This window comes from Staurois parvus, unplaced genomic scaffold, assembly GCF_062004578.1.
Source record: "Staurois parvus isolate SC_StPar_1 unplaced genomic scaffold, SC_StPar_1.0 ptg000470l, whole genome shotgun sequence".
NCBI classification, from domain to species: domain Eukaryota; kingdom Metazoa; phylum Chordata; class Amphibia; order Anura; family Ranidae; genus Staurois; species Staurois parvus.
Window position 1 is genome coordinate 770,767 of NW_028318266.1, and position 22,349 is coordinate 793,115.

Sequence of the window (22,349 nt, forward strand, 5' to 3'; positions counted from 1 at the left end):
AAATCGTTAGATCTAGAAAATCTATTACCTCCTCACTGGTATTAGTAAATTTTATATTAAAGGGTTACAACCCATTTTTTGAATATATTCCTCCAATCCTTCTCTTGTCCCCTTCCATATTATAATAATATATAAACCTTCTATAGACCAACAATTCCGGGTTCCTATTCTCAAAAATGGCTTTACTTTCCCACCTGCTTATGAACAGATTTGCCACCGACGGCGCATATTTGGCTTCCAATAGCCACACCCATTGCTTGCCTATAGAACTTGCTGGAATGCCAGAAATAATTGTGTGATGTAGCTAAATCAAGACTTTTGAGTATAAAATCTTTTTGCTTGGATTTCAACCCCGATTTGGTATCCAATGACCATTTAACTGATCCTAACCCATCCACATGTCTAATATTTGTGTGCAGAGAATTCACATCAACACTTGGCCATGACACAATCTCCTTCTCTAATACCCTTAAGTAAGCTAATCCGATCACCATTATCTCTCAAATAAACTGGAAAAACAGGAACTACAGGCTGCAAAAACTTGTCAACATAATCCCCCAGCCTAGAAAACAGGGAATCAATCCACTAATAATGGGTCTTCCAGGGGGCTTCTTGAAATTTTTATGAATCTTTGGCAGTTGGTATATAACAGGTAGTCTTGGGGCATTAGGTACCAAATATTTACCCTCCCTATTAAGTAAACCTTCCCTCTCCCCTTCTTTAATATGTTTCACTAGCTTACCTTTATATTTTTTAGTGGGGTTCCCTTTCAGAACTTCATAGGTGTTAACATCATCAACTAGTCTATGAAGTTCTGCGTAATAATCGCTTTTATTCAATACCACAACCCCCCCACCCTTGTCCGCTGGCCTAATTACGATATTTCTATTTTTCTCTCATTTTTGAAGTCCTCTTATCAAGTTCTGTTTCCTTCTCATTTAAGGGACAGACACATTTTCTAAATCGTGTTCCACCATCTTCTTAAATGCATCCACACAACAGTTATTACCTATCTTGGGGTTAAATACAGATTTATTTCTCAACTTCGTATGTAGATATGGTTTCTCAGTTCCTCTCTTAACCTCCCTAGCGGTCTGATTATGTCCATATTTCTGTGCTCAAGGCGGTACATTTTTTTGCTTGGAAATATGTATTTTTTTTATTGTAGGCCTGTAATTTTTAGGAATAACTCACTGAAATCTGTCCGGACAAGAGACTAGTAAACATCCCGGGTATGTTACACTTTGAAACACGAAATCATAAATAATAATAACTATAATATAGTCCTTCGCTCCCGCGATGTCCCTCCTGCAGTGTCCCCTGTGATGTCCTCCGGTGGATGCTGGCATCTGTCATCTGGGTTCCGTCTCCTGCGAGCGTCGGGACGTACGGGGGACGGAACTGGCAGGAAATTTGAAAATGACAAAAAGTGACATTCACTAAATACACTAAAATCACATAGTATAACATTCCTGTATCAAACCATTTCACATACATTTTGTCCCGAGTGCTTTGTCCGGCGCCCTGCCTGCATTTTTACTGTTCTTTCTGCCTGGAAACTGAGAAACGTCCATGGCGTCCAAAAAGCGTCCCTTTAGGTCAAAAGCGGTTTTAGACCGGCTAGAGAACAGCGATAGTAAATCAGAACCACTTGCAGAATTGAGTGATAATGATTTGTGGGGAAATTCCTCATCAGACACTGAAAACGATTCTGCGACTTTGCTCAGCGATGTGCGAACTTGGCGCTCTATTTCACATTTCAGTGTTTTTGGTTTGATTATATTATTGAATTAAATGTATTATTATATTATTTTTTATGATTATTTATTAAATTATAATTTATGATTTCGTGTTTCAAATTTTATCCTACCCGGGATGTTTAATAGACTCTTGTTCGGACAGATTTCAGTGAGTTATTCCTAAAAATTACAGCCTACAATAAAAAAACTACATATTTCCATGCAAAATAATGGTACCGCTTTCAGCACCAAAAATCTGAAATAATCATACCGCCAGGGAGGTTAAAGGCTCAAACCTATTTTTCGTGGGTACTTTATAGAGAGGTGTATTATTCCCATTAACATTTCTACATTTTCCAATAGGGGAGGAGTTTTTATTCCTGTTTTGGGAGAAATTATTAATTGTATATTGTTTATTTTTGGATGGAGATGATCTTTGTATGGGATCATTAATTACTCTCTCTATTGATGAATTCCTAGATTCTCTAGTACCCCTATTTTCATACTCCTGCCATTTGCAAACAGTATTGGATTTATAATCCTGAATATCCTTAGAATATTTTTTGATTATTTTCTTTTGCGTGTCCTTATCTAATTTTTTTATATAATCCTGAATATGTGTAGCCTTTTCTTTAAAGTCTCACTAGACTCACTAAAAGGTGCCATTTTATCTCTCAAATTATGAATCTTTTCCTCTAAAATCCTCAATTTCCTTTTCTTTCTCTGCACAATTATTATACAGTATTTATATAGCGCCAAAGGGTTTGCTCAGCTCTGTACAATAGCGGGGGGGGGGGCAGAACATGAGACAATACGGTACAATACAATACACGAGGGGTTCGAGGGCCCTGCTCTTTTGAGCTTACAATCTAGGAGATTCATTTCATTAGTTTTTTTTTCACATGACTGAAAAAAGAGAACCATTCTTCATCCAACTCTTTCCCTATCAGACCATCACTAGGAGCTATGTCCCACCTTAACCTCCTAGGTGTAATCCCTTCCTTAATATATTTCACAAGAGTTGAGACATCCCACCATGCCCTAACCTGTTTGTCTAATGAATTCTTTACATGTTTGAAACCTTTGGTTAAATCTGTGTGTTCATAATTCTGTAAAAAAATATCTTCCACATTAACCCTTTTCTGGGAAACAAAGTTAAATATGTTCATGGCTGCAAGGTCAAAAGAAGTAGTAAATACCTCAACTAAAAAAATATTTTTGGGGGTGTTTTTTCTTGTGTCGCTGGGGTTTGCAATTTAATAATTTAATCACTTCCCGTCCGGCCCATGTATATAAACGGCCAGACGGTGGCAGTTCAGCGGCGGGTGGCCGTTTATAAATGGCCTCCCCACCCCCTGCATGCAGCACCACAATCCGGTGCCCGCTGTGTCCTCCGGACACAGTGGAACACCAATCGCTGTACAGGACCTCTGTGCGAGGTCCCGATCATGTGATCACTGATTGGCCAATCAGTGATCACATGAAGAGTAGTAAGCAAGATGTCACTTGTGACATCATTGCCTTCTATGGGTGAAATCTGTGAATGATCACAGAGATCACAGGGTACAGGGCTATTCACAACAGCCTTGTACCATGTGACAAGCTGTGACCAATCACAGCTCTCACAGTATTTCTCAATGGCTGCAAGAATGCAGCCAGAGAGAAGGAGAAATGATTGCTTTTACAGCCTTTATGGGTGTAAAAGCAATCAGTGTAAAAAAAAAAAACTTCATAACCCCCCACAAGTAGTACAGTGTCACTATGGTGACTCTGTACTGCTAGGGTGACAGTATGTAAAAAAAAACATAAATAATAAAATAAAAAAAAAATAATAAAAATGTAAAAACATTTTTTTTTAAATTATAAGTATACGTTTTGGTTATAAACTAATTTTTGTTTTTTTTTATTTTTACTTAAAAGATAAATTAATAAATTTTGGCCAAGATATATGAAGAAAGATGATATATTTGCAAAATTTTATAAGAAAAACACTTTTTTCAAACTTTTTGGACTTTTTCCCTTACATAGCAAAAAAAAAAAAAATCCCAGTGGTGAATAAATACCATCAAAATAAAGCTTTATCTGTCTCAAAAAAATGCTAAACATTTCATATGGGTGCAGTGTTACATGACCGCTCAATTGTCATTCAAGTGTGACAGCGTTGAAAGCTGAAAATTGGCCTGGGGGCAGGAAGGGGGGGAAAGTGTCTGGACTGGAAGGGGGGGAAAGTGTCCAGACTTGAAGTGGATAATAAACTCAGTACGTGCCCCACCCAGTGTCCTTCAGCTGACATTGTATCAGTGCTATAAATATGGGAGCTCCGTAGACTGGTCCCAGAATATCTGGTCTACTCTGAGAGCCATTGTGAGGAAGATGCTGTTGAGCTGGATGCTCCTCCACTCCCCGCTGATCCACGGCTTAGAGATTTCTGTGACCAATGGTGGTCAATGGGGTAAATGGGGATGGATGGATACCTGCCCTCCTGGAACAGTAGCAACAGGCTTTGATTTGCTGGTAAGTGATCCCAAAATGTTAGATTTGACTGAAAGAGAACCATGTGCCAGAATCTGAAGGTCTAGTCTGAAAGCAGAACTGAAAGCAAAATTATTGGTTTCATTTTGTATAGAGTAAAGAAGGGTTATAACCCCCTAAGTTTTTTTGTTTTGTTTTTTGCCATCCGTGTCCAATTGGGGAGATTTCCATTGACTTCCTATCCCACAGCCAAAGCAGGAAGTGAGAGGAAATCCCTACAAAGTGAGTAGTCGCCAGAACTAGTGTCCCCTTTGGATGATTTCCCCTCTATTCCTGTTCTGGCGACAACCCAAAATTTGTAAGGGAGACAAATAGAAGGGAAAAAATCCCTAACAGACAGCAATAAAAACCTGACAAGGGCTCTAATCCCTCTCCACTGTGTCCAAAACTTAAAAAATAAAAAGTTCTGCCTTTTAGTTATACTTTAAGCCCTTTTCCACACAGCAGACTTCCATCTCCAGCTACACCTAATGCATTTTTAATGCCTACCTTTTCCAGATATCAGGCCAGTTATGTGGTGTGCAGAGCCCTTTTGTCCTTCAGATCTTCTCTTGGTGGTGGATGGTCTTATTCATGGTTAACCACTTGACTGCCAGAGCATTCTTTTTAAAAAAAAAAATTCTGCACATGTTAAAATCTGCATTTTATGCTAGAAATTAATTTAACCCCCCCTCCAAATTATATATTTTCTGAAAGCAGAGATCCTGGAGAATAAAATGGTGATGATTATTATACAGGATTTATATGGCGCCAACAGTTTGCTCAGTACTTTACAATATAACGGGAGACAATACAGTTCAATACAAGAGGGAAAGAAGGGCCCTGCTCCTTGGAGCTTACAATCTAGGAGATAGAGGTTTTTTTTTTTTTTTTTTGACGATATTGGTGCCGTTATGTATCAAATGCGTGTTTACAGTAAAAAATACGCTAGAATTACCGTATGTTTTGCTCCATAAGACGCACCTGACCATAAGAAGCACCTAGGTTTTAGAGGCAGAAAACAGGAAAAAAAATTCTGAACTAATGGACTGCAGACATAGTACAGGAGATGACCAGAGACTGCAGACATAGTACAGGAGATGACCAGAGACTGCGGACACAGTACAGGAGATGACCAGAGACTGCGGACACAGTACAGGAGATGACCAGAGACTGCGGACACAGTACAGGAGATGACCAGAGACTGCAGACATAGTACAGGAGATGACCAGAGACTGCGGGGACAGCACAGGGATGACCAGAGACTGCGAACAGTACAGGAGATGACCAGAGACTGCGGACACAGTACAGGAGATGACCAGAGACTGCGGGGACAGCACAGGGATGACCAGAGACTGCGAACAGTACAGGAGATGACCAGAGACTGCGGACACAGCACAGGAGATGATCAGAGACTGCGGACACAGTACAGGAGATGACCAGAGACTGCAGACACAGTACAGGGATGACCAGAGACTGCAGACAGTACAGGGATGACCAGAGACTGCGGACAGTACAGGGATGACCAGAGACTGCGGACAGTACAGGAGATGACCAGAGACTGCGGACACAGTTATGGAGATGACTGCTGACCTTTGGGGAGGGGGGGGAGCGGGTATCTGAATTTGACAGGTACCCGCTCTTCCGCGGAGTTGTTCTTTGATCTTACCTGTTCCTCTATCCAGCCGCGCGCTGTCTTCCCGGCTTCTGTAGTGTGGGCGCTGGGCTTGACAGCCGGGTGCCAAGTGCGCATGAGCGAGAAGCACTTTCGCTTTGTGATTGGTCCGGCGGCTTCTGGGATCTGTCATGTGTCCCAGGTACCGCCTTACCATTCACAAAAAGCACTGCTTCTTGCGCATGCACACTGGGCACCCGGCTGTCATGCCGAGCGCCCACACTACAGAAGCCGGGAAGACAGCGCGCCGCTGGATAGAGGAACAGGTAAGTTCAAAGAACAACTCCGCGGAAGTAAGAGCGGGTACCTGTCAAATTCAGGTACCCGCTCCCCCCCCCCTCCCCAAAGGTCAGCAGTCATCTCCATAAGGTCACACTGCAGAGCTGAGCGGCCGGCCCGGTATTCTGACGCGGCGGTGGAAATACCGGACCGGCCGCTCCATATTCGCTCCATAAGACGCACTGACATTTTCCCCCCTTTTTGGGGGGGGAAAAAGTGCATCTTATGGAGCGAAAAATACGGTAATTTTCATGAAAACACAATATTATACCCAATTTTTTATTTTTTTTGTAAAATATGAAACATTCGGTTGCATCAACTAAATAGATTCCAAACATGTCAAGTCTTTAAATGGGACACGCCCATAGATATACAAAAACTATAGTACCAAGAATTCTCCATAGGCAACACTTTAAAAGCCTTTACCGAGTTTATAGTTGCAGTAACTGGACTAGGGCCCTAGAATGATTGCTCTCACTCCAACGTTCACACTGATACCTCACACATGTGGCGCAATTTATGTTTACATATATCCATCAGATTGTCCTCCACCCTCCTCACCTTTAGGCGCACCCTGAAAACCCATCTCTTCAGGGAAGCCTACCCCGCCCTCACCTAACAGCCAATCCCCTCCACTCCTCACTCCATTCCATCCCCTACAGCCATCTCCTCCTGTATCACCATCCCCTCCCTCCTAGTATGTGAGCTCAAAAGGGCAGGGCCCTCGAACCCCTCGTGTACTGTTTTGCTACTGTATTGTTTCATGTCTTGTCCCCCACTCTAATGTACAGCGCTGAGTAAACCCTTTGGTGCTATATAAACTTTCTATAATAATAATAATAATAATATATGTCCTTGCCCTAAGCCAGCAATGGGCAAACTACGGCCCGCGGGCCGTATACGGCCCGGCGGACCTTTTAATCCAGCCCGCGGAGCGTGATACATTGGCTGTCAGGATGTGTGTAGGCGGGGCAGCGTGACGAACGTGAGAGGAGCTAGGCTCCTCTCACAGTCCGCCCTGAAGACCGGAACGGCGCGGGAACACGGCGAGAGGAACGCGCGGAGCAAAGGTAAGTAAATTGACACAGGGGGGACTTACTATAGGGGGGATGAATTACTATGGGGGATGAATTACTATGGGGGATGAATTACTATGGGGGATGAATTACTATATGGGGGATGAATTACTATAGGGGGGATGAATTACTATAGGGGGGATGAATTACTATAGGGAGGATGAATTACTATAGGGAGGATGAATTACTATATGGGATGAATTACTATATGGGATGAATTACTATATGGGGGATGAATTACAATGGGGGATGAATTACTATGGGGGATGAATTACTATATGGGGGATGAATTACTATATGGGATGAATTACTATATGGGGGATGAATTACTATATGGGGGATGAATTACTATGGGGGATGAATTACTATGGGGGATGAATTACTATATGGGGGACGAATTACTATATGGGGGACGAATTACTATATGGGGGACGAATTACTATGGGGGATGAATTACTATATGGGGGATTAATTACTATGCTTACTATGGGGGAATATTACTATACTTACTATGGATGACACATACACATCATTCATCTACTCTTGGTCTGGCCCCCGGATCCAATATATGAACCCATTGCGGCCCTCAAGTCAAAAAGTTTGCCCACCCCTGCCCTAAGCTGTGCTTTTTCATATGAGGTGACGGGGAGGCTTTAAAAATTGGTAACTTTTTTTTTTTTATATAGAACTGTTTTTAAATTTTAGATCTATCACAATGGGGCTAACAAGCCCTTATGTGATAGCATTGGCAGGTAACAGGCACTCTTTAGGCCCCTTTCACATGGGGCGACATGCGGCTGCGTTCCCCCTGCTGATCAGGGGTTCTCTCTACTGATTCCCCACTGAGCAGACGGATGAGAGGTGCTATCCGCTTTGTGTATGCAGAGAGGACACCGACGGCTCTCCTCTGTGGGGCAGTCGAATAGAATTGGACCACCTGTCTGTTTCCATCTGACTGTCATCCACTTCAACCTGCTTAATGGAAGGGGAACGGATCTCCATCCATTTTTGTTGGCGGGTGTGAACAGACATGGGTCCATTTTCACTCGCCGCTCCACAGAGGAAAGTAGAGGTTCGGATCGGGTCTGCCTGGAAAAACAGACCTGACCAGGCAATTTTTTGCTATTGCAATATTTCAACTGGTCATGCAATGCTGTACTCAAACAACATTTTTATGTTCTTTTTTTTCACACAAATATACCGTATTTTTCGCCGTATAAGACGCACCTGACCATAAGACGCACCTAGGTTTTAGAGGCAGAAAACAGGAAAAAAAAAATTCTGTACTAATGTACTGCAGACACAGTACAGGAGATGACCAGAGACTGCAGACACAGTACAGGAGATGACCAGAGACTGCAGACACAGTACAGGAATGACCAGAGACTGCGGACAGCACAGGGATGACCAGAGACTGCGGACAGCACAGGTATGACCAGAGACTGCGGACAGCACAGGGATGACCAGAGACTGCAGACACAGTACAGGAGATGACCAGAGACTGCAGACACAGTACAGGAGATGACCAGAGACTGCAGACACAGTACAGGAATGACCAGAGACTGCGGACAGCACAGGGATGACCAGAGACTGCGGACAGCACAGGGATGACCAGAGAATGCGGACAGCACAGGGATGACCAGAGACTGCGGACAGCACAGGGATGACCAGAGACTGCGGACAGCACAGGGATGACCAGAGACTGCGGACAGCACAGGGATGACCAGAGACTGCGGACAGCACAGGGATGACCAGAGACTGCGGACAGCACAGGGATGACCAGAGACTGCGGACAGCACAGGGATGACCAGAGACTGCGGACAGCACAGGGATGACCAGAGACTGCGGACAGCACAGGGATGACAAGAGTCTGCGGACAGCACAGGGATGACAAGAGTCTGCGGACAGCACAGGGATGACAAGAGTCTGCGGACAGCACAGGGATGACCAGAGACTGCGGACAGCACAGGGATGACCAGAGACTGCGGACAGCACAGGGATGACCAGAGACTGCGGACAGCACAGGGATGACCAGAGACTGCGGACAGCACAGGGATGACCAGAGACTGCGGACAGCACAGGGATGACCAGAGACTGCGGACAGCACAGGGATGATCAGAGACTGCGGACAGCACAGGGATGACCAGAGACTGCGGACAGCACAGGGAAGAGGCATGTTGAGTCCATAGAAGATTTTATTTTTTTGCCACAAGTTTTTGGAAAAATTACAAAAATATTGTCATTTAAATGATATATTGCTTACAGATGCCATGGGTATATGTGAAATTATACCCCAAAACACATTCTGCTACTTCTCCTGAATGTGAGGATACCCCATGTGAGACTTTTTGGCAGCCTTGCCACATACAGGAGCAGAAATCCAATAACTGCTTTCAGGCATTCAAAGGGCGTATTTCCTCATGCCCCTTCCTCACTACCTATCAGTTTTGGAGGCCTAGAAATGCCAGGATAGTACAAACACCCCACTCAAATGACCCATTTTTGGAAAGTAGACACCCCAAGGAATTTCCTAAGAGACATTATGAGTATTTTGCAGATATTTATTTATTTTTTTTTTTTCACAAGGTATTGAAAAAGAAATACATTTTCGTTCTTTCAATTTCCAAAAATTTGTGGCAACAAATGAGATCTGCAAAATACTCACCATGCCTCTCAGCAAATTCCTTTGGGTATCTACTTTCCAGGGATCCTTTGGAGGTGTTTGAGCTAACCACTTGAAAACCAAGCCTTTTCTGACTCTTTTTACAGTATTTACATGAAAAACATAATTACTTTGAACCCCCAAACATTATATATTTTATCAAAGCAAAGGCACTAGAGAATAAAATGGTGGATGTTGCAATTTTTTATTCCACACAGTATTTGCACAGGGATTTAAAAAAAACAAAACTTTTCGCTGCACGCCCCCTGTGTCAGTACAGCCAGAGCTACATACGTGTATGTAACAAAATAAAGGTGTAGCGCCTAAGGAATAAATATATTGTGGTAAAAATATTAGTCAATATATTATCATATCTCCTGTATATATGATAAAGGAATGTCCACATGCAAAGTTCACATATAGCTGAATAAATCCCAGGATAAAACTGCAGCAGATTAACTTGTGACTTCAACCAATAGTTAAAGTGCGCACTCACCAGAAGCGCATGGGTAAGCCAGCAGCTGTCTTTTCACTTGGCAGAGTCAGCAACGTAGGACCAGGGGCAGACTGACAACTCATGGGGCCCCCGGGCAATAGGATATCATAGGGCCCCTGTGTCCTTGCCCAAACTCAAAAAAGCCTATGAAAAAGGTACCGGGGCATCTCATGGGGCCACCTACTGACCCCGGGCCCTCGGGCAGTGCCCGAGTTTCCAAATGGTCAGTCCGCCCCAGCGTAGGACCAGTAGAGGATCCATAAGGTTACCCCAAAGATACCAGTGAGACCAGAGGAAAAGGAGCCCTGTACTCAGGCTGAGCACCTTAATCCATCCCTAAGGGGGACCTCTGAACCCAGCAGATTTCTTTACTAATTCCACCAACTTGATGACTGCACCATAGAGGAAAAGTTTACCGGAATATCCTGCATACCTTAAGGGTTTTACTATTGGGATTTATTCATCTATATATAGGTGAACTTTGCATGTGGACATTCGTTTATCATATATACAGGAGATATATGATAATATATTGACTAATATTTTTACCACAATATATTATTTATTCCTTAAGCGCTACACCTTTTATTTTGTTTCCATTAAGGTTTTTTCTTGGTACCTTTTTTTTGTTTTGTTTTTTTGTTTTTAGGAGCGCTCACTATCCTTTTATTACATACATACGTGTACTGTAGTGAACTGTACCCCCACCTGATTGAAAAAACGGGGGGATAAAGACTGACCTAATGTGGGTCCCCTTCTAGGAACTATAATTACACTTTCCATGAGGTGCAGTACATGTCTGATTCTTACAAAGAGCCAACAAATATCTATTAACAGTGCTTCTGATTGCCCCAAAATTCCAGAGTGGTGTTGAAAGGGTTAATTTACTACGATGTCTATTAACATTATTGTTATATGTATTACCCTTCAACAAATCATTTCTATTCCTGTAATTGGCAATGGAGAGAGCCCTGTCCAGCATCCATCTTGGATAACCTCCGGCCAACTGGCCATCCATCATAATGTGTCAGTGAGTGATGACATCATCACAATCCCACAGCCTGATCTTCTAGTGTCGGTGGTGGTGTGTTGTGTCGGATCTGTCAGCTATTCTATGTGTGTGTGGGTTGGGCTGCCTGCTATCAGTTTTTTTTTTTTCTCCCACCCCCCGCCCCCTTCCCCATTGCTTGGGGAATTCCAGCCTGGGATCTGTCCATCATCCTCCACTCACTGCAACTGTCACCCTACCACTGCCAGCCAGAGATACAGTCCATCTGTGACACTGATTTTGTCTTTATTATTGGTGCTGGTGGCATCTTATGGAACTTATTTTTGCAAATTAAAAGAAATTTCCACAATTGAGGGTTGACAAATGTCCCTCTTGCGGTGGATGAGTTAGCAGATACCCTAGCACCTTTCCCTTCTGGAAAAGCTCCAGGAGCGGATGGACTACCAGCTCACTAATCACTCTGATGGCAACACCCTTTGTCACAATCGAGGCGTCAGACCCCAGACCTTCTCACCAAACTTGTGACCGAAGGACTGGCCAATCCAGACCGCGATGTGATGTGCGTAACAATGCCACACCCAGCTGCACCCTACAGAGCGATTTCCAGCTAATGGATTTCAATCCGTGCCTGCAGCCTGGATGCGCTTGTTACTGGATCAGGGTAATTACGCAACTGATCCTTACACACTGCCACCACCTCTTTTTTGTACAGAGAAAGGGGAAACTCTCTATCAAATATACACTATAATGGTTGAAAAGTCGTCTGTCCAATACGGTCACCGCAGGCCGATTGGGCAGAGGATTAAACAAACACAGTAGCATCTCTTTAGAGGCAGGAATTCGTAAATTGCAATTAAGCGCTTTAGAAACAGTCTAACACTTTCAGGAAGAAAGATTTATTACAAAGAGTCAAATGGGTACAATAAAATATTTACAGAAAAAGATGTAACTGATTATATATATATACAGTGGGGATCGAAAGTTTGGGCACCCCAGCTAAAAATTTGTATTAATGTGCATAAAGAAGCCAAGGAAAGATGGAAAAATCTCCAAAAGGCATCAAATTACAGATTAGACATTCTTAGAATATGTCAACAAAAGTTAGATTTTATTTCCATCATTTACACTTTCAAAATAACAGAAAACAAAAAAATGGCGTCTGCAAAAGTTTGGGCACCCTGCAGAGTTAATATCTTGTACTGCCCCCTTTGGCAAGTATCACAGCTTGTAAACGCTTTTTGTAGCCAGCCAAGAGTCTGTCAATTCTTGTTTGAGGTATCTTTGCCCATTGTTCCTTACAAAAGTCTTCCAGTTCTTTGAGATTTCTGGGCTGTCTGTCACGCACTGCTCTTTTAAGGTCTATGCATAGATTTTCAATTATGTTGAGGTCAGGAGATTGTGAAGGCCATGGCAAAACCTTCAGTTTACGCCTCTTGATGTAATCCCCCGTGGATTTCGAGGTGTGTTTAGGATCATTATCCATTTGTAGAAGCCATCCTCTCTTTAACTTCAGCTTTTTCACAGATGGCATCAAGTTACCATCCAAAATTTGCTGAAATTTTATTGAATCCATTTTTCCTTCTACTCGTGAGATGTTCTCTGTGCCACTGGCTGCAACACAACCCCAAAGCATGATTGATCCAACCCCATGCTTAACAGTTGGACAGAGGTTCTTTTCAATAAATTCTGTGCCCCTTCTTTTCCAAACGTACCTTTGCTCATTCCGGCCAAAAAGTTCCATTTTAACCTCATTGGTCCACAGAACTTGTTTCCAAAATGCATCAGGCTTGTCTATATGTTCATTTGCAAAGTTCAAACAATGATTTTTGTGGTGAGGACGTAGAAGAGGTTTTCTTCTGATGACTCTTCCATGAAGACCATATTTGTACAAGTATCTCTTTATAGTGGAATAGTGTACCACAACTCCAGTGTCTGACAGATCTTTATGGAGGGATGGTGCTTTAGCAATGAGGACAAGTAGACCATTTGTATATATGTTTGTTTTATGAATATATTTTATCTTTGTAATCTAAACGTTATTAAAGGTTTAGACTAATACAAGTTAAAGTATCTAGAAGCGCCTCAAAGTCCCAAATCTAGATGTTTTAGAAATATCTATATAAATTGGAATGTGGTGCAGATTCAGTTGTCAACAACCCACATTATTAATCGTTAGTCTTCCCTCTGCACACATGTTCCATTCCTGTATCTGCTCTCCAAACACGTGTTCCATCCCTGTACCCTCTCTGCACACACGTTCCATCTCTGTATCCCCTCCTTGCGCACACGTTCCATCCCTGTACCCCTTCTGCATACATGTTCCATCACCCTATCACTGGCAGGGAGGAAGCTGAGCCTGTGGCTAACAGTTAGCCCCTCAACTGCCAGACACGGAAGTTAACTAGTGGGTGCTTTTTAGTAGTACAATGTAAAGGTGTCCCCTTAAAAACCAATGGCTCATTCCTAGCCCTTGGATCTGTTGTGGGAATAATCCCACCGTCGATCCCTCTAATTGGGGTAAGGCTCTGTCTATGTACACCTCCCACCACCCCATCCCAGTCCTTATGTAGTGTGGATCCAGAAGTGTATTGGCCTTCATATATTCCCCCCTATGCTTCACCTTTTACTCCATACCTCCATTGATCTCTCCCTCCCCCCATCCATCAATTCCATATATCTCCTGCCACCTTATGTTACCTAAAGGCAAGAGGGAGAAAAAAAAGGGACCACCAGGAGGAAACCTAGAATTAAACTCCAAATTGGGTTCCTATTGGACTCCATCTATTAAATAGTTCCCAACTATATAGTCTCTCAGAAGTGTTTGTCTTCTTCAGTTCACATCTGTTGCCATCTTTTTTTTTTTTTAGATATTAAGTGTCCCTTCTCTTCTTCCAGCCCCCTCTTCTCCCTTATATCAGTCCACCCTGGGATTTCTGGCATTTGCAGTTTTAATCTTTCACAAAAGACCTGGAGATCTTTAGGGAACCCACAAAAGTTTAAATGCTGTGTAACAATAGGCACTCACCACTCTCTGCTTTGTGGTTATCCAACTGCTCTTCAGCCCATTCAGAGACCTCAATGGCGGTGTACAGTGCTTCATTCCAGACCTCCTTAGGCCATGGGGAGACTAGGGCTGTCCTCCGACGGGCTCTCCTCTCCCTTCTCCAGTCGGCCATGGACGCTTCCCAGGTGTCTGCACAGCATTCCTTGTGATACTTATCGCAAGGCCCTCTGCCACCTCCGCACAGGTCCCCACCTCTGTCCCATTCCACAGAGCAGGCTCCACATTCCGGTCAAGCCGAGGGGGCCCAACAGCCAGAGACACCACCTGAACACCACACTCAGCTTAAGAGGCATGTCTGTATTTAGTCCCTCGCCAGCATCTCTCAGCAGTTCACAGATCTCCTAACACAAGCTTCCAGCCAGCGCCATGTTTAGGTCCCTCTTCCCAAGCTCTCTTCCCTTTTTTCTAACCTGGGTCACAGGGTCTTACAGTGCATATATGAAATCACGGTTTGATCTTCTGTGTTTCATTCTTGCATTATATACCTGTGTTCTATACCCCGCAACTAAAAGGTTTACATTGAGAGCTGCAGTATCTGCATTAACATTCTTTACTGTCTGAACTGAAGAACCCTTAGTAATTATATTGTTGCTTTACTATAGTCTGGTGTCATTGCATTTGTGATCTCTTGAGAATTATGTCTGAACCCAGGGTGTCAGGTGTTGGGAGGCTTGCAAGGTCAGGGCAACCTCTGGAGACCACAATCTTCTAGCTGCCCTCACAAGAGTAGCTCTAAATCTAGCACTTAAAAATAATTCTCCCTGAACTAAACAAAGATATTTTCATAAACTTTTTGTTTCCTTTTAAGGTGGAGCCACCTCAAGGAGGAGATGATGACACTGCGCTAAATGCGATCAAACTGTACTGTAACAAACCTGGTGAAAAAGACCTTAGATTTGGAAGAACGTCATTGGCTGGAAGGTATGTCCATACACTTATACCTTATGCAAAACCCAACCATAAAACCACTTCATCTAAAATGGATATTTTCTCTTCAGGGCAATTTGGGAATCACATACTTTCCACAGTTCTAAACTGTTGAAGATTCATTTATTTTTACCCTAAAAAAAACTCAAATGTGCAGAAAGGATCAGAAGATATTCCAATAGCTGGTGCACATACATGTGTGATTTTCTGAGATGCCAAAGCTGGTCACACATGTGTTAGCAGGTGCCTCCAAAGGCTACTGGGGAACAGGTCTTTAGGAATTTACACTAGTTCCGTGTGGGTCAGCAACACTCAATGGTTGGAGGCCATACCATACTCCAGAGCCCTACAAAATCATTTTGAGAAAAGTAGCCTAGAAAACTGACTTGTCTCCACCAGCTCCTCATGGCACACTACACTGTACTATTAACCTTGTCCAGCCTGAAGGCAAAGAGGGAAGCCACTCTACTTCTACTTCTGAGCAAGACCGGCGCTAGACTATGTAACACCTTAGGCAAGACCAGCTACTTGCATCACTCCCTGCCAAAACTTCAACATTTTTAACCAGTTCCCGCCCGGCCTATGGCCGAATGGTTTGTTGCCAAAAAACCTCGTCCTTCCAGGTGGACGCCATATGGCGTCCTTTCAGGCATGCACAGTTTCATGCCAGCAGAGCTGCGCAGTGACGTGATCTGTCACCGGCCGTGTACCCCGGACACGGCCGATGACAGATCGGTTTACCAGCTCTGTTGCCAGTACCAAGTGACCTGCTGTGACCAATCACAACAGGGCACATGAGTTGTATACAATGGATGGCTTCCTATTTTATTTTAACACTTTATTTTAACACAAAACACAGAATATATACAGAGGGCGGGGAAACACAACCAGGAACAGTAAACACATCATCAACCCGCTCCATCAGTGGGAAGAGCTACAGGGAACCACCCCAACCAACCCAAGACACAGAACAATGGGATGAAGCACATGGCAAACAAACAATGGACAGCCATGTGGCCGAGAACAAAGGAATAGCCACATGGCAGTAGACAATGCAACACATGGCAAGACACAGAACAATGGGGGGGTAGCACATGGCATAGAACAATAGGCAACCACATGGCAGGGACAAAGGAACACACACTATACACAAGACTGGGACATTCACATTTACACACTGTACCCCTTAACAGGCCCAGGGTGGGTTAAACATAATCAGGGGGACATGAGCTGACCAAGTGGTCCCCCACCCCCAAAAGTCACTCCCATCACACAGACTGCTAGGGAGGCTACAGGATAGAGTGACTTTTTCTTCCACTGTGGGACAATCTAGTCTGTTTCCTGGTGTTTCTCCTTTAAGAACTGTGGTATACAGTTTTTAAAGGACTTTCCCTTTTGAAGTGCCCAAGCCACACTTTATTTTCTTCTGAAAGCTTGGAATAAAAGTTCTAAGCTTTTTTGTGAGTACCTAGAACATCAGAGTCCAAAAGTTATTCACATTGAAAGTCCACATTTCAAATGTTCTATACGACCATGATAGTATCTAAAAGACAAAATCTGAAAATTGCGATCCTTCAACTGTGTTTGGCCAAGGCAAGAGACCCATTCCAAGGAGTAAGGCAGGAGCCATTCCCAGGTCCCTGAAAATATAGATCCTCTTGGTGGAGTGTGAAAGCATTGGTAAGCCTGGATCCATGGCTAACACTGCCTGGAGCAGCACTAATGCTACCGATAGGAATATACAACAGACATATGACATTGTTGAGGCTATAGGAAACTAGGCAGTCCTGTGCCCTACGCATAGTGTCTATCATTTGACAACCTCCCAGGTGTTAACATTAGCAGTACTGATTCTATGCCCAAGGATTTCCTAAAGAATACAGAACCCTAATATTTTCAAAAATAATTATGTTTGTAACTTGTTGTATATTTCCAAAATACTTTGTGTCATTCGTAATAAAAGCCTTTTTTACCCCTGCTTTGCCACCACTCATTCTGAAAAAACACTCTGTGCATTCCAACTCCCCACCTATGGAAAACGGCTCACCATTATATGTTATGACCAGGGGTGGACTGACCATATGGAAACTCGGGCACTGCCCGAGGGCCCGGGGTCAGTAGGGGGCCCCATGAGATGCCCCTGGTACCTTTTTTTTCATAGGCTTTTTTGAGTTTGGGCAAGGACACAGGGGCCCCATGATCTCCTATTGCCCGGGGGCCCCATGAGTTGTCAGTCCGCCCCTGGTTATGACTCCTAATTCGAGGAAGGTGACTCAGGTTTAAAGATGAGCTGAGCTGCCCCATTTCTCTGTAACCCATAGAAATGTTATTACGTACAATACATTAAAATGGACATTAGATGGTGGTGGTCTGTCACTCACAAGGATAGAACATCCCTGTGGAACCTGTATGCTGAAAGGAAGGACTCAGCTGGTGAGCAGGGCAGCCAGGTGTAATTGTACACAATAGGGATATGAAAGCTGTAGGTGACAGCCATCTTGTTAAGGTTTTGGCCATTTTGTTTTTTATGAGCAATGATCTTCCTCCCCTCCCTCCTCTGTTCTCAACCTGGTTCCCAGATTACAGAAACTCAAGCACTTGTGTAGGCCTCAGGCTGCAGGCCTAATCAAGCTCTCCCTCAGCATGCACCAGTGGCCGGGAAACTTTCTGGTTGGCTAGGGGAAGCATGAATATTCATGTCAGTTTTACTGTAGCTGCTTATACTAATACTAGAGGTACCAGTGGCATCTACTGGGAGAAATCACAGCTTCACTGAATCTAGGGGAAAACCAAATGAACAAGTAGACTATAAGTTAGGTTGTCTACCACCCAGCAGAACTAAATTTGACCAGTAGCTCCTGTTTTGAGCAGGGTGGCTGCATATGTGAGCCACAGCCTCATTCATTCCTATGGGATAGCTGTATTGATGGTGGCCTCCAATGGTCCTGCAAAGCACAACTGCCCCGTAAGAATGAATACTGTAGGGGTTCAGGGCTCATGCATAGTGTGAAAAAGAGCCAGCTAAAGCCACACTGCGAACATCACTGGATTAGGGTAGAATGTTTGTACATTACCAGGTGAGCTGCTCCCAAGTGGGTGGGGGGATTAATTGATTGCTTCCCCAAAGGTTAGGTTGTCTTTTAAAGAGGACTTGTGATCTTCCCATGCAGGGCAGTTCTTAGATTGCCCTGAAGTTTACATCAGAGTTCTCTTTTTCAAAGCAGCAGAGAACAGCAGAAAGGAAGGTTCATATAGGTGTAGCACTACCCCCTTTAAGGGTTACTTAGTATTTTTTTGGTTCCCTGTCAATATGAACTTCTTGTGGAAAGCCCGACCTCTGCTGACACCACCGTGCTCTCGTGACCAAAATAAATCACAACTGTAATATGGATTCACACACAAGTTAGTATAAACCAGTATGAAGTTAATATTGGGATTAGAGGTAAGTTGGTCAAAAAGAACAAAATGACACTGATATGTGCAGCAAATATAAACACTCGGTATTTGTGAGCCAAAGAAAAGACTTTCACAGTAAAGCAGCAACAACTGTTGGCAGGCCTGCTTTCAGAAATAGTCTACTGCCTCCAATCTGAGGGGACTGCTGAAACCCCAGTGAGCAGGAACAACTATGTGTAGGTAGGTAGATGAGGTGGCAAACTGTCAGTATTCACTTGGTTAGTGGGTGTATGCAGTGGTGTATTTAGTGTTTGAGCTGCCCTAGGCAACACACAAATCCCTCCCCCCCCCCACCCGTGTTGACCAAGAACACCCTTGCCCTCCACCCAAGCCTTCCACTACCACTGCCCCTCCATACACCAGCCACCATTCCCCATGACGAGAGAGACACTCATCTTCACAGCTCCGGACATCCCCAGCAACGAGAGTCGGGCTGTTCATACACCGTCATGAAACCCACAGCATCTCTTGGAACTCACCAGGTCCCCATGCCACATGTGTCCCTTCTTCCGTCTCTTCTTCCCCCCTGAAAAAGGCCGCCCTAGGCAAATGCCTTGTTTGCCTTGTGGTAAATCACCCCTGGGTGTATGGGTCTCTCTCTCGCCCGATCATTGTAGTCCAACAGATCGCAGCAGTCCATCTTCATCTGCAAATGGGGTCAGTCCAGACCAGCAAATGGGACCTTTTAATCCGGCCCGCGGAGCGTGATACTGTCAGGATGGCTGTCAGGATGTGTGTAGGCGGGGCAGCGTGACGAACGTGAGGGGAGCTAGGCTCCTCTCACAGTCCGCCCTGAAGACCGGAACGGCGCGGGAACACGGCGAGAGGAACGCGCGGAGCAAAGGTAAGTAAATTGACACGGGGGACTTGGGGACTTAATATGGGGGATGAGTTACTATGGGGGATGAATTAATATGGGGGATGAATTACTATGGGGGATGAATTACTATGGGGGATGAATTACTATGGGGGATGAATTACTATATGGGGGATGAATTACTATGGGGGATGAATTACTATATGGGAATTAATTACTATGGGGGATGATTTACTATATGGGGGATGAATTACTATATGGGGGATGAATTACTATATGGGGGATGAATTACTATGGGGGATGAATTACTATGGGGGATGAATTACTATATGGGGGATGAATTACTATATGGGGGATTAATTACTATGCTTACTATGGGGGATGAATTACTATATGGGGGATGAATTACTATGGGGGATGAATTACTATATGGGGGATTAATTACTATGCTTACTATGGGGGAATATTACTATACTTACTATGGATGACACATACACATCATTCATCTACTCTTGGTCCGGCCCCCGGGTCCAATATATGAACCTATTGCGGCCCTCAAGTCAAAAAGTTTGCCCACCCCTGGTCCAGACTCTCTGGTTCAGGCGTGGCTTTCCATGGTTTCCTGCTGTCAGATTGGCCTGCTGGTCAGCGTGGCAGACTAGGTGGTCAGTAGGCTCTGCTCTTACGCTCTCCAATCCTGGCTCTATGGCCTACGTCAGCACTTTAGCCATCAGCACACTTCCTTCTCCTTCAGTCTCTCCCTGTGCTCTCCTGGGCTTTGATATTTATATGCCCCCACCCACACACTACCCTTCCGGGGAAATGTAGTCCCTGACCACCCTGCTCACCAGTCCTGCTACAAGCATACAAGTTCCACAGGGCTGTTCTGTCCCTGTGAGTGACCCTGAATGGCTGACCACCTCTATCTAATGTCCATTTTCATTTATTGTAAGTAATAACATTTCAATGGGTTACACAAGCAGTGGCTGTAAGCATCTAAGTGTATGGTCAAAGTCCAAATCTAACCTAAAGCCAATTGCCTAGCATTGCTGCAGAGCAAAGTAAGTAATCTCCATAAATCAGCAATGAGATGATATAAATATATTTGTTTTTCACTACAGGTGGGGAAGTTGGACTGGTGTACAGTGGTGCCCCTCAGGGTATCTCGATTACTTTGTTCTGCAAGTTGAGGAGCCCCTTGGTAGCGGTGACGATACAGCAGCCAACAATGTCTTGTTCCATTGCTCCGATTTCACTGTCCTGCCAGGTTCTGCCGGAAAATGGGGATCATATGGAAGGCCGAGTGCCACCTGCCAAAAGGGAATTTGTGGCATCCTGACCAAAGTGGAGGATCCCCAAGGACGTGGAGATGACACGGCCCTGAATGATGTCAAATTCCAATGCTGTTAAAATCAGGATCACAATTATACAAAAAAAGAATGCTAAGTCTGCTTTAGAAATACAATTATTAATGTGATTGTATTTTTTTTTTTTTAAAAAAAAGCAGTTTTAAAAAAATTGTACTTTAATAAAGAAATCAGATGTGATTACCAATGCATTGCGTTTTAATATAAACAATACCAGAAAGCCTAAAATAAACCCAAAATATATCTTCAAAATTAAAAAAAAAAAAAAAAAACTATGTCACTTTTACTGGTGCTTAGCTGTGGCCACATCACAGCTAAGCACAAAAAAAACCCCTGAATGAATCGCTGTCATTCAGGTAAATGCTTGCTTATAGCAAAGTAATTCTTTCCTATAAGCAAATTGTGTAAAAAAAAAAAAAATACTGATCACTTCCCCAAAGTAGTACAATGTTACTAGGGTAACATTGTACTATGGTAATAGTGAAATATGAAAAATAAAGTAATAAAAAATTAAAAATAATAAAAAAATTATATATTTTTTTTTCATACTGTCACCAGTCAGTGTCCCTGATCACCGCCATGCCAGTTATATGATGACGCTGTACTGCACTGGTGACAGTATGTAAAAAAAAAAAAATAGTGAAGTCATTCTTTGTTATAACCAAATTGTGTAACAAAAAAAAATACTGATCACTTCCCCATACTATGGTAACATTATACTTCTTTGGTCATAGTGAAATATGAGGAAAAATCTTAAAGAGAAAATGTAATAAATTAAAAGTAATACAATTTTAAAAAATTATCAATTTTTTTTTCTTTTTCATACTGTAACCAGTCAGTGTCCCTGATCACCGCCATGTCAGTTATATGATGACGCTGTACTGCACTGGTGACAGTATGTGTAAAAAAAAAAAAATTTTTTTTTAATTTTTTTTTTTTCCGAAAAATTATGACAAAAAAATTACAACTTTAAAAAACTCGCCATGGCTGTTATCAAATACGTCGGACTGTCTACTTTGCAAAAAGTGGTCATTTGGAGGATATCTGTACTGTCCTGACATTTGGGGGATATCTGTACTGTCCTGACATTTGGGGGATATCTGTACTGTCCGGACATTTGGGGGATATCTGTACTGTCCGGACATTTGGGGGATATCTGTACTGTTCGGACATTTGGGGGATATCTGTCCTGTTCGGACATTTTGGGGATATCTGTCCTGTCCTGACATTTGGGGGATATCTGTACCGTTCTGACATTTGGGGGATATCTG

The 22,349-nt window shown here is 43.4% G+C and overlaps 1 protein-coding gene across 1 annotated transcript; it reads left to right on the forward strand.

The window, feature by feature from the left end:
- The first annotated feature begins 4,085 nt into the window (after window positions 1-4,085).
- On the forward strand, window positions 4,086-21,265 carry LOC149452475 (vitelline membrane outer layer protein 1 homolog). Its single transcript, XM_089689336.1, has 3 exons — window positions 4,086-4,253; window positions 15,320-15,432; window positions 20,833-21,265. The coding sequence occupies exons 1-3, from the start codon at window positions 4,113-4,115 to the stop codon at window positions 21,119-21,121; spliced, it is 543 nt and encodes a 180-aa protein (XP_089545462.1). The 5' UTR covers window positions 4,086-4,112; the 3' UTR covers window positions 21,122-21,265.
- Window positions 21,266-22,349: the final 1,084 nt, after the last annotated feature.

Coding starts and splice junctions, on each gene's coding strand:
- LOC149452475 (XM_089689336.1), top strand. CDS start 4,113: ATGCTGTTGAGCTGGATGCTCCTCCACTCCCCGCTGATCCACGGCTTA. Junction 4,254..15,319: donor CAACAGGCTTTGATTTGCTG/GTAAGTGATCCC, acceptor TTTCCTTTTAAG/GTGGAGCCACCTCAAGGAGG. Junction 15,433..20,832: donor AGAACGTCATTGGCTGGAAG/GTATGTCCATAC, acceptor TTTTCACTACAG/GTGGGGAAGTTGGACTGGTG.